This window comes from Camelus bactrianus, chromosome X (assembly GCF_048773025.1).
Source record: "Camelus bactrianus isolate YW-2024 breed Bactrian camel chromosome X, ASM4877302v1, whole genome shotgun sequence".
NCBI classification, from domain to species: domain Eukaryota; kingdom Metazoa; phylum Chordata; class Mammalia; order Artiodactyla; family Camelidae; genus Camelus; species Camelus bactrianus.
The window spans coordinates 70,022,315-70,035,985 of NC_133575.1; the positions used below are offsets into that span (position 1 = coordinate 70,022,315).

The following is a 13,671-nucleotide window of genomic DNA, read 5'->3' on the forward strand; positions in this document are numbered from 1 at the left end:
AGAATGTCATTCTAAGTGAAGTAAGCCAGAAAGAGAAAGAAAAATACCATATGAGGTCACTTATATGAGGAATCTAAGGGAAAAAAAACATAAATACAAAACAGAAACAGACTCATAGACATAGAATACAAACTTGTGGTTGCCAAGGGGGCGGAGGGTGGAAGGGACAGACTGGGATTTTAAAATGCAGAATAGGTAAACAAGATTATACTGTATAGCACAGGGGAATATATACAAGATCTTGTGGTAGCTCATAGCGAAAAAAAAATGTGACAATGAATATATATATGTTCATGTATAACTGAAAAATTGTGCTCTACACTAGAATTTGACACATTTTAAAATGACTGTTACTCAATAAAAATTGTAAAAAAAAATAAATAAATAAAATGGTCCTATTTTTTACTTATGATTAAATATAATGTGTACAATTAGTTTTTTAATGGATTCCATCATGATGGTAAGCAATTTGGGGTAACTTAGATATTCTTTCCTCAATAGTATGTTTGGTAGTCTAGTATTTCTGGATTATATTCTCAATTTTCCATTTCACATGGTCTTGGAAATGAATCTAAATCATTGTAATATGAAATTTTATGATTTTGATTTGTCTTGGCTAATCATATTTTCATTTTGTTTCTTTATGACTAAAGGTAGACAATAAATAGGAATGAATACTTGTTATCCTTTTGATAAAAATTAAGCATTTAGAAGTTAGAAGTAAAGGATTTTATTTTACAAGATATTAAAATAGGTTATGACTACATCTAAAAATATGTGTGATATTGAAAATGTATTTATTTATGGTAGCTAACATTAAAATATATCACAATTTCATGTAATAAAAGACCAGTGTCCATGTTTGTATTTACAGTCAGGTTCACATTGCTGAAGGCCATGATGATTTTTAAAAATTCTCTTTTCAAGTAAAATTTTGATTCTCAAGCACTGAAACCACTTCTGTTTAATCCAAAGTCAGTAAAATTTTAAATCATGTTGACAGCCCTATGAAATAAATGATATTCCTTTTTCTCTGATACATTGTTACCTCAGCATACAGATTCTTGTGAGTTCATAGTCATGAAATAAACACATTTTTATATAGTAAGATCCTGTAGGCAGCTAGAGGACTGGAACTAAAATACAAATGATAGTGTGTCTTAAAAGAAAGATTTAGGAATCAGTGACATAGTGATCATAGCTCAAATCTGGGGATGAATACACTTTATAAGACAGTTAATGTAAATAAGTAAATGCAGTGATACAAGACTGAAACTTAGGACTTGCTCATTGGCAGATAGCAGGTGAAGAGGAAAGAATAATGAAAACCAGGGCACAGAGGGTAGGGGAAAGATAGTAATATTAAGAAAGATGAGTGAGGGTAATAGCTCAGTGGTAGAGCGGCATGCTTGGCATGCACAAGGTCCTGGATTCATTCCCCAGTACCTCCATTTTTTTAAAAAGCCTTTAAAAAATAAGGAGAAAAGATTTCAAAAGAGATGTGAAAAAAAGTGCAAAAGGTAAACTCTTGTGAGCAAGAACAATGGAATCATATTTGCATCCTCAAAGCCTGACATATTAAGCAGTCAGTAAGTTTTGTTGGATGAGTGAATGAGTGAATAAAGGCATAAACGAAAAAAAGACCTATTAAGGAAATAAGCAATGAGAAGAAATAATTGTATTCAACTAGGGACATACCGTTGGTTACTTTTTTTTTTGCCACCTTTTTATGGATAGCATAAAAAAGAAACGGGAACTGAGATTGGAGATGGCATACCTAGCAATCCAAGATGCAGATAATGCACGTCTTCCCAGAGCAGGGATGCCCTTCCACAAAGTAATTAATTAGGCATTAATTCAGTGTTTGGTGGGGTCCTCGATGCCTATATGCCTATTATCTCACATGCGCTCTGGCTGCCCTCTCATGATCCCAGCCCAGCTTTATCCCTAGACTTCAGCTGTCAACCTCCTCCAATTTGAATGTTCCTCGAGACTGCTTCTCAACTTCTTGTTTCTCCATCACTTGTTTGTTGAATGAATGAATGAATGAATGAATAAGAGTTAATCTGTTTGCTCATGATCACAGTACTACCAAGTGACAGAACCCTCTTGCGTCTCTATTCAGCACTCTGTTACTTACTCAGGGAATAGAGGAGAAACACAAAATGTATTTGTCTCCTTTACCCTATTACCTATCTGGGTCCAAGTCAATTCTAGTTTGCCTGGAAAATTGTCATGTGTATATTCCCACAGATGTGTATATACCACTATTTATAGGTGACAACTTAATTACTGTTGACTTGTTAACTCAGCAGTGAATGATTTTAGCTCCCAGTACAAAATGTTAAAAAGAGAAAATATTTGTACATAGTGATGTACATCTTTAGGCAGTAAACTGAGGCCCCAAATGAATAAAAAATGTTCAAAGTATATGAGTTGTTATGGTGAACAAAAGTGGTACTTGGATTGTGATCACACCACAAGTTAATTTTTACCTCTCACTGTTCTTTGAACATTATTTAACGAGGATAATCATTCTTGTCTTCCAATTCCCATTGATGAACTTAAAAGACCATTTCTTAGATTGTGGCCAGTGGGCCATCTACAAAGGCAATCACCTAGAGTGATTGTTGAAAAGGCAGATTTCTGTATCCTACCTGAAAACTACTTAATCAGAATCTTAAGTTTTAAGAAGTAATATATGTAAAGTCTTGGTTCACTAAAATTTGAGAACAGTTGCATTGGATGAACAGTTTCCATACAGAGATAGGGACAGCAGTCAAATTTCAGGGGAATGAAGTGGGAGATAAATAGGATTTGTAGAAAGCTACTGTAGAACACCCCTAATTAACTTACCTGTGAAATGGAACAAAAAGGGGATTAAAATCAAGTTATGACCTTTAAAAATTGAGTTAGCTTTCAGCAAATGTTAGCCTTCAGCAAAATGTTGTCTTCATTTTTGCTCCATATAATCCCTACAAAAAGTTTGAAAAACAAAATATAGCCATATATATTACAAAGATCACATTTAAAATATCACACCTTTAAATAGTTGCAAAGGGTGTAATTTCCAACATATTTGTAAATAATGGTATTTCAGAATAAATCTTTTAAATCATGCTTTCGAATGTATCCAATGGAATCTAAATATGATGGTGATTTGCTACCTCTATCATTCATTTAAAAATACATGGGAATACTTCTTTAGCAGCAGACATTTTAAATAGTTTATTTTCACCTTGAACCTATATTTTCATTTCACTTTCCTAAAATAATTATTTCCTAACATAATGTATTTTTGCTTAAAAGTATTTTATTGATTACCTTATAATTCCTGTGACAAAAATACATACATAAATTGAATTTTATTTTTTAAATTTCCTTTGACTCTATAATTTTTTTATTGAAAGAGCATTATAACTATCAGTGTAATAATTAAAACAACATATGTGCATATTTGTAAAAGATATTAAACAAATATTAAAATGCTGTTGGGAATTCATTGTTAGTACAGACAGATGAGAGTCTGCTTTTGTGCTCAGTTCAAGTATCAACAATGGATATTACTTTTTGCTGGAATGAGACAGGTGTTAGCAAAATTTATTTTTGTTTGTTTTTACAGATGTGAGCACTGAAAAAAGTTACTTCATCTAAATAAGTGGATGTAAATGGAGGCAGTTTTGTTATGGCAATATCATCCAATTCTTTGATCTCCTTTTGCAGGGTCAGGAAATTGACAGGGGCTATGAGTCAATGTTTTTTAACCTCCTTAAACATTTTATAGTGATTTTGGGTACACTGACTTAGGACAGGATTGGTTTAAAGTCATGTGTTTAGCATCGAAGCTTTCCAAATCAGACATTGCTTTTCTTTTTGCCATAGTGCTGCCTGATGTGATTTGTGCCAAGTGAATAGTTCCACATCAGGACCACAATAGATTGTTGATGTGCAGCCTTTAATACACAGAACGTCTATGACTATGTTATTTTTCTTTAAGTTGTATAATCAGATAATTATAAGAAAGACATAAAACTAAGTATTCCCAAGTACATATGAATAATGTTAACTTCAAAAGTGTCCTAGTAGCTGAGAAATTTAATTTTCTGGCCAAAATTTTGCTCAGAATGCAACATCAAGAGAGAATATAGCTGCTAAGTTGCTGCGAGATTTCAACTGGTCTTCAGGCTTGTTTCTACAATATATAACCATTATTTAGAAGAGTGTTTTAGCCCATGATCATTTTTGCAGTTTCATTTTAAAATTCCAGCACTTTTTGAGACAGTAAATTCGTGAGGTAATAAAATCATTTAGAATTTGTCATTCATTAATTCTACATTGATTAAATAGTTACTAGATAACAAGTAGATACTAAGGCAATGGGTAGGAAATGAGGAATAAAATATGATTCCTATCCTCACAGATATCTTCTTTATTTTTGTTTGCATATGCATAAATCTTTCCTTTATGATCAGAAATTTAAAAGGAACCCTCATGCTTCATGAAATATTCTTTTGAATTACTTTCATGAAAATCTATCTACTTTCTTAGTCATTCTACAATTCTGTGTCCAAGATCTAAGAAAATGGCTATAAGCTCTGCATATTTTTAAAAAGCACATTCTCAAAGGAATCATAGAGTATTGTACTATCAATGTTTAGATTTTGACAGGTATTAGTTACAATTCATCTTATTAGAAAAGGCACACAGGGAAATAGGTAATTATATTCGAATTATTAACAAGCTCAGGGAACATATTAGAAAAATAAAGCTGTCATTCCAAGTATCCAAAAAGGTATTATTTAGAACTACTTACTAGATGGCAAATTTAGTAATTCTTCTCTAGCCTACCACATGTTATTTGTACTTCTATTATAATATTTTATTCATTCTGCATGGTATTTACAGTTTGCTTAACTCTGTGTCCAACATTGTGTTTTAGGCACTGTGGGGAATACAAAGGCCTAAATCACAGATCTTGACTCTAGAAGTTTCCTTGGAATGTTGTCTACCCAGATAACAGTAAGGCAATTCTTGCTTAGTTGCCAGTGTTTACTGTGCCTGGGGCTCATCAGAAGAACTATTTAAGATTTTCTTCAGTTATTTATATGCTAAGTACCAACAACAGACAACACACTCACCAATGAAAGATGATGATAGATGCTAACATTGATGTTTAAGGAGCCTATTGGAAAATAAGTTGGAAAGTTAGAGAAGGGAGTCACCTGTTTGTAACTGGTATAAAAATCAACTATATATCTATCTGTGTATGTTTATTAATTTCTTAGTATTAGAAAAGATAGATAGATAGATAGATAGATAGATAGATAGATAGATAGATACTGATCTATTATAAGGAATTAGCTTACATGATTATAGAGGTTGACAAGCTCTGTAGTCAGTAAGTTGGAAACCCAGGAGAGCTGATGGTTATAGTGCTAGTCCAAAGGCCAGTAGGCTTGAGACCCAGGAAGAGCCAATACTTCAATTTGAGTCTGTGAGGGAAAAAAAAAAAAGATGTCCCATCCTGAAGACAGTCAGGCAGGAGGAATTTCCCTCTTATTCGAGGAAGGGTAAGCCTTCTGCTTATTTAGGCCTTCAACTGATTAGATGAGGCCCAACCACACTAGGGAGGACAATCTACTTAGTCTATTGATTTAAACTCACCCAAAAATAGTCTCACAGAAATACCGTAAATAATATTTGACCAAATAGCTGGGCACCTTATAGCCTATTCAAGTCGACTCACAGATTTACCATTATACCTTCAAAAATAAGAAGGGAAAGAGAAAGGTATAACTAGATTTATAGAAAACTGCAGGTAAAATATCTACAAAACTTAGAAAAAGATAATCATTTCATTCTCTATTTCTAAGTTTTTTAAATCCCTTTTAAGTAGACACTCATAAATTTGTTCAGCCTCCCCATGTTATGTAGGAAGAAACCATGTTGCAAAGAAATAAATTGTCTGGTCCAAGATCATGCAGCTCATTAACCATCAAGCCAGAACTAAAATCAAAACCTTATAATTTCTATATTCTTTCTAAGGATACACTGGTACAGTTCCCCCATTATTGTGTGTATGCATAACATGGAAGCTGTAAAGTTCAAACGCAATTTCAAACTGGCATCGGTGACTACACTCCTGACGCATGACTGCTGTAGAAACATTTACCTCTGTACAAAGTAGTGATTCTGATTCAGATCTCAAAGTACTTTCTGCACAGTTATGACTGAGTTATGTGATGATTTGGAGTTACTTCAAAACAAGCCCTTTGCATCCTCTCATAAGGACTTTTGAACAAAGAAAATAGACCTTTAACACTGCCTGTGAAAGTAAAGAACATGATAAGGAAGTGTTTATACAGGCATGGAGCCAGGGTGGACTATTCGTTTTCAAGCTTTGGTTCCTAAGAGAAGACATCTCTTCTAACCTAACCAGCTTAGAAAAACACTGCTCTCTTCCTTCAAGTGTAGACTTAAAATACCGTTAATACATCCCCTGGTGGAGTGTGTGTGTGTGTGTGTGTGTGTGTGTGTGTGTGTGTGTTTAGTCCTGAGTACCCTACACTTCCTTCTGTTTCTGAAATTGTTCAAGTGTTCAAGCAAATGTTTATGTAAAGACACTCACATTTTCAGATATTTTGTAAAAAATAACTACAAACATCCACGAGGGGACTGATGACAAGATGCTTTCCGTAATGAACCACCTTCAAAATTTTCATAAGAACCTCAAAATAGATCATAATGAATTCCCTGTTACAAATTTTCCTAGGACAAAGTGCCACATTTTTAGAAGTGGGCTGCCAGGAAACAAAATCTGGCAGGCAGAGGGGGTGGGGTGAGTGGAGGGAATCTAGAAGGAATTGAGTTTCAACACTTTGCTTTTGCTCACTTGCCTGGGTTTAAAAGCGGAAGCTACTGTACTTCAGTGAGGAAGGAGCTGGGTTTGATATTTGCAAGTCCAGGCGGGAGGGCTGCGAGCATGCAAATCTAGCAGCTGGAGTGTGTTGTGGTAGCTGCTTTCCTGTGCTAAGCTGATTTACTTGTTTAAGGTCTGACCTCATCATCCTGTCAGTATGGGTTCCCACCTACACTGTTAGCGGCAGCTCTCTGCATCAGCTGGAAAGCTAGAAGTATTCACAGTGTACCACAGACAGCGGGGGAGGGGGGGCGCAAGAAAGACAGCTCTGGCACTTGTGCTTTTGTTAGTCCTACAGAAGAGGCAGAGAAACAAGAGATAACAAAGGCTGTTTCCTTTCTGTGAGAGAAGGCTTTTGTCTTTCCTCCCGCAACGATGTCAGTGTCTGGCAAGAAAGAGTTTGATGTGAAACAGATCCTAAGGCTACGCTGGAGGTGGTTTAGTCATCCTTCTCAAGGTTCGCCCAACACTGGAAACTGCCTTCAGCAGGAAGGATATGAGCATAGAGGGACCCCGGTTCAGGGCAGGTTGAAGAACCACTCTCGGGACAGAAATGGACTGAAGAAAAGCAACAGTCCTGTCCACCACAACATACTGGCACCAGTGCCAGGACCGGCCCCTGCTCATCAAAGAGCCCTTCAGAATTGGCACCCACAAAACCTGATAGAACATCTTCGAGCAAATGAAGATACTCCTAAAGCAGTTCCAGAGAAGACTTTGTTCCAAGAAGCTTGTGAGAAACACTCACAAGATTTGGAGATGATGGCTGATGACAATACAGAAGATTCTACAGCAAGGTAGGAGTTTTCCATCACATAACTGAAAGTCATAGCCTAGGTTAACTTATCCTCTAAAACTCTCATTTAGTGTTGAAATAAAACTCTGAATTTGTAAGCAGCCAATCAGGGTCTCCGAGTAACCCCCTCCTCTAAGTATATAAAGGAAAATAGTAATAAAACAGACGTTTTGATAATTAATAGGAAATACGTTTTTGGGTTGTGAGTTTACTTTTCCTGTTCCATTCTGATTCCATTAAGACTTCTGTTTCAGTTCTAAGAGATGTTTATTATAATTGCTAATTTTCTGAAAATATCCTCTGTGGCTTGAATGTTCAAATAGTTGTGATTCTTTGTGTAAGTGTGATGAACCACACAGAACTCTTTCAGACTTTGTCAGTTAGGCCAACTCTGACAAAATAAAATCTCTGACTGCTCAGCACATCCTTATCTGTTCCTTAGTACACAGCTGCTATATTGACGCTTGATAAATGTTATCTTTACGTGAGAATACGGAACGGCTTCCGTCAGCATTTGAGATTTATTGCAAGTTGTGTTAGTTTCCTAGCTAGTTCGCAATCATGAAACTACTTTGCATAAAGCAGGTAATAAAATCCTGCTTACAGCAGTGAGATCTTGAAGTAGGGAATGGAACATGTTGGCTATTTCAAGACATTAAAATGGAATGTGAAGTGATAATAAAGTATAGTTTAAGTATAGTTTATAAAATATTTGACTTCATCTTTATTTTCATGTCCACCAGAATTGTTTGAGTGGGAGAAAATTATGTTCCGTCCTCGAATATTGTCTAATATAACTTCACCTAATAGATCTTTACTTTTTTTTCTTTTTTCCTTATCAGATTTTATTTCCCCAACATGTTGTAGACACAGTTAATGACCTTGGTAGTGTAATTAAAGTGTAAAAGGGCTATAGAAAAAGAAATATTTTTGAAACTACTTCTTCATTAAGCTATGCTAATTTATTTAGAAATCTGGATATTTGGTATACTGTATCTCTATATAACTATAGAGGAAGACTGGTAAATCTGCTTCTGGATATAAGTTTTTCCAATATATCTATCTGACAGTTCCTTGCTTCCATAAATTCAAAACATAACATCAGTAGAAAAAGCAACATAACAACATTATGGCAAAAGACAAATCAGCTTTGAAAAATGATGCCTTTATAGGAATTCAGTCTTTCTGATGAAATGCAAACATGGGAAGATTTTATGAAATGACTTTAACTATAATAATAGATTGTTTGAGATACAGATGTCTTAAGAAACAAAATGTGTATGTATGAATTTTCCTAAATATTTTTGTGATTACTCCAGAAAATGCTATAAAACTATTGGTATTGAAGATTGTATTTAGTACAAATATAATACACAAGTATAATACAATCTATACTTTTAGATTCAGCAGGTTTTCAGATTATCTCTCCTCTCGATGAACAACAATTTTAAAAACCTCCTGAATTTGGAGCTTAATATTAAGCGCATTTGACTCTGTTGTAGAGAAGTTTAAGTTATGCACTGTGACTTCCTGACAGAATTCTTTGAGGATCTCTGAATTGATTTTTCCAGCAATGAGAATGTATTTACAATAAATTAGTTGCTAAATGAAAAATGCCAGATAAAATGTCAAATATAAAATAGTAATATTTTAAAAACATGTTTCTCTATTTTATTCTTGATAGTGTTCATGTTCTAAAAAATGTTCTGTTAAATATCCTATGGTTACAGTAGAAAGTTAATATTTTCTTAAAATAAATATAGGAAGTGGTTATATAGCTGTGCCAAGGATATTTTAAGCAGAAGAGAAAGGGTAAATTGAGGATCTTATTAATTGAAATATGATGGTTTATTAATCTATCACTACTTATGCTGAATTGTTTCGTCTTGGTTAAGGAGAATTTGAGGAGGAACTTTCTTATGCCCTGCTTCTTTTATGCCTCTCTCCTTCAAGCAGATTGAGGAAGAGGAGGAAAAGATCATGAGAAGCTGGCAGCAATGTGCCATCCCCTCAATAGAACTCTTGCGGTTAAAAAACAAACAAACAAAAATGACAGTGCAGTAGGTGTGGAGAATCATCACACTAGTACAAGGTGGGCTCTGACACTTGAAGCAAAGTAAGGGTCTTTAAACCATCCTGCTTTCTACAAATATTGCAGGGAGTTAATAGAGAATGGACTAAATTACTAACGTGTAATATAGTTGAATAACCTACAGTTATTCCTAAAACAGAAATTAAAGCCAAGGTATTAAAGTTATATGAGTATGTTGGTTAAGGGATTTAAAAACCCAAATACATTCATATGTAATTGACCGATAAGTAGATACTTCATTTAGGAGCAACTCTGTATCATGATCCCACTGTGAGAATACACATACCAGTATGCCTTCCATCAGAGACCTGGGCTCAATTATCATTTTCTTTTTGTCCTAATTATCTACTAATTCTGAATCTTTGCTACCCCGTAACGACCTTGCTCTATGTCGTTTCTTTTCTTTATTTCATCCCTAGAATTCTAAAATTCTGAATATTTTAACAGTGTATTATGATCATGCTCCTTACATGACAGTATTTTGTTATAAGATTATGTATACATATGTATATACTGCTCATAGAGAAATGATCACATAAGTCTCAGGTGTATGTCAAAGTGTTAAACTGCATTTGCTAAGACAAATGCAGTTATTTCCTTGTTCTGCTTGAGAACATTGAATACAATGCTGATGACCTGTGTATGGGCCCAGAACAACAAACATGTCCCTGTGCAAGACTGGAGGTTCACAGAGCTATTTAGTTTTAAGAAATTGGCAGGAATGGGGATCATACCCTCATCTTACCTGTCGAGGCTTTTGTTTTTTGCATAACTTACGTATGGTATGTGATTTTGTGTATCTTTGCCAGTGTTGCACTTTCAGACAAGACTCTATATTCCCTCTCCACTTGAGTCCTTTCCAATTTTTAAGTGAGATTCACCTAGAAAAAAAGAGCAGCTGTCATTGTATACTGTGATATCCCAAAGAAGGGGGCATTGGATGAATAAGACTTAGAATTCATTAATAATTTATTCCACAAATATTGAGCACCATTTGTGTGTCAGGCACACTTCTAGATGCTTGAGATAAAACAAGATCAAAACAGAGAACCTGATTTCATGAAGTGTACATTCTAATGGGAAGATAAATGCAATCAAAATAAACCAAAATGTAATACATATGTGGTTGTAATTAGTATGAAGGAAAAAATAATTAGAGGGCAGAGAGTGAAGAAGGGATACTCCTTTAGATAGGGAAGGCCTTTCTGATGAGGTAACATTTGAGCAGAGATCTAAATGAAGTGAAGGGGGAAGCCATGAGGATGTCTGACCCAAGAATTCAAAACAAGTGAGAGGTTACTGCTGCTGTACCGCAGGGGAGCCCCTAACCTCCACCCATCTTTTTCTATTCAAATCAGTGCCTCTTATCCCCACACAGTCTTTTGATTAATGTCCCAAACATCCTTAACTGAACTGGTGAACTCAAAAATATGCCCTGACCTGTTGTTTATTATGGTGACTTTAAGAGCACATGCATGTCCCATGGCCACAGAGGTGACGTTCCAGCCATCCTGTAACCATGGTGCCATTTTGTCCTCTGGGGATCTGGCTATTCAGCCAGCAGACCATATGCCTCATGTACAGAGGCCCTTGTGCCCTTTGTGAAAACAGACACATGACAGTGTATTTGCTTTCTTAACAAAACAGTTCAGATGGGGCCAAATGTATTATGTGTCTCCATCCTCAACACAAATCCATCTGTGATATGGAATACATTTCGGAAATACTTCTGCATAAGAAAAATCTTAAATCTTAAACAGTGAAACTTACTTTAAAATCCTTTCTCATAATGTAAGAAGTAAGGTATGAGGGTATTTACAGGGAGAGCTTTCCAGGAAGACAGAACAGCAATTTCAAGAGCTCTGAGATGGGAGTGGGCTTAAAATGTTCAAACAAAAGGAGGCTAGTGTAGCTGGAGTACAGTCTTCATCTGGGAGAGTGGTAGGAGATGGTTTCAGAAAGGTCACAACAAGAATACAATATTAAAAATAGTAAGTACCTTTTGTAGACATTTGCTATGTGCCAGGCACTAAATACTCTACATATATTTTCTCATGTTCCCAAGGAAAATCTTTGAATGTAAAGGTAGTGTATGTGTCTACAAATGATATTTCTCAGGGTATTATTTTGTTAGCTATCTGTGGTTGTTATTGCTTATCTTCTAACAAGGCAAAAATATTGTGATTTTCTAAAGTTCAGAGCTAGGCCTGCTTTCCTTAATTGTACACGGCATTATTCAGTAGAAACTGTTACTTCAAAGAATAAGAAACAAACTACAATTTTATTCTTGCCTATAGAAAGTTTAAGGTTAAATCCCTTTGTCTATGGGTTAAAATGTCCCAAACAAAATTAGATAAGTTAGTCAATTGCTTTATTAAATTTAGAGCATTTTAACATATAATTTAAACTTAATACAATGATTCTTAACATTTTTAGAGTTGGAACTTCTGTTGATTTTGAATCCTTGCTACTCACAGCTTCTTTCCTGAGAGTGAGGTACCTTGGTCCTCATGACTCATTCCTAACAGGGTGGGATTGCATGTATATTTAAGTTAACATTAATTAAAATATATTTACTATCTGAGAAACTGGAGACCCCTTTGCATCTAGGGATCTGGCAATATGTTAGGGCCATGTTTCTTTAAATATCATGAGTAAGCACTTATAGTTGTTATTTCTGATATTTGAAAGACAAGTATCATTTACTTCTGCATTTGGAAATATAAATAAAGAACTTTAAATATATGGTACTATTTGATGTGACTTCAAGAGCAATATATTAATTACATTGACCTGTTATATAGTGCCTAAATGTTCAGCTGCTTAGTACTTTAAAGTCTGTTTTTTAAACTTGTATATCTCCTTTCTGACTCCTATATCAGATGTAAGACATCTGCTCCTTAATACTAATCTTTTTTATGTTTTCCCCATGACTTTATAAGTGAAAATAGTTTCACTGCTATATATATATACATAGTTTCACTGCTATATATATATACATGCACACATACACACATGCACATATGTAGACACATATGTATACATGTATATGTGTGTATGTATACATATATTTCAGTGTGAAATTCTTATACTTGAAAGAGATAGAAAGCTGAAATCAAAGTGGAGGACTGGGGGACACTGGCTCCTTAATAAAGAAACAAGTCAAAATATAATATTCTGCCAGATGAACCTGGAAGATCTTGTGTTCCCTACAGTAGGAGAATCCTCAAAAAAAATAATGATGGGGGATTATGTCAAAGGGACACAGGAGCCAACCGAAAAAGCTCCCAATGGCCAAAGCATTTTAGCAAACAAACAAAAATATTATAAACCTCAGTAAAAAATAAAATTTCTTAAGTTCATATTGATATAAATAAATGATTAAATAAGTAAGTAGGTAAATAAATAAATAAACAAGAGAAAAAAGAAATCTCTTGTGCAGAGGAATTTCAAATAATATACTCCACACTCTGTCCTCAAGGAGGTAGGGCTGAATACTATGCCCTAAGTGTGCGCTGCATAAGGCAACTTCTTTCCAAAGAGTGAGTATAGTATAGAAGTGTGGTTGGGGAAGTTCACATTTGCAGTGGAGAACCCTGAAGGTACTCTCTCAGCCAGGTAATCAAGGTTAACATCGAAACTGCTCCAGTATATACACGTGGTATGATGTGATGAGAATGGCACTTTACTTCTGTCCTTTACCTCTGCAAAATCCATCATCTCCATCCCAGTCTAATCATGAGAAAAACAGCAGACTAACCAAATAGGGGAACATTTAAAAAAAATACCTAGTCTTTAATCCTCGAGCTGTCAATACCATCAAAAATGAGAAAAGTCTGAGAAACTGTTGCAACCAAGAAGAGC

At 34.9% G+C, this 13,671-nt stretch overlaps 1 protein-coding gene across 1 annotated transcript in view; it reads left to right on the forward strand.

The window, feature by feature from the left end:
- The first annotated feature begins 7,026 nt into the window (after positions 1-7,026).
- KLHL4 (kelch like family member 4) overlaps positions 7,027-13,671 on the forward strand; it is an 82,033-nt gene continuing 75,388 nt past the window's right edge. Inside the window, exon 1 of the mRNA XM_010955416.3 lies at positions 7,027-7,716. Within this exon, the coding sequence (XP_010953718.2) occupies positions 7,295-7,716 (422 nt within the window). The 5' untranslated portion in view covers positions 7,027-7,294. The remainder of the gene's footprint in view (positions 7,717-13,671) is intronic.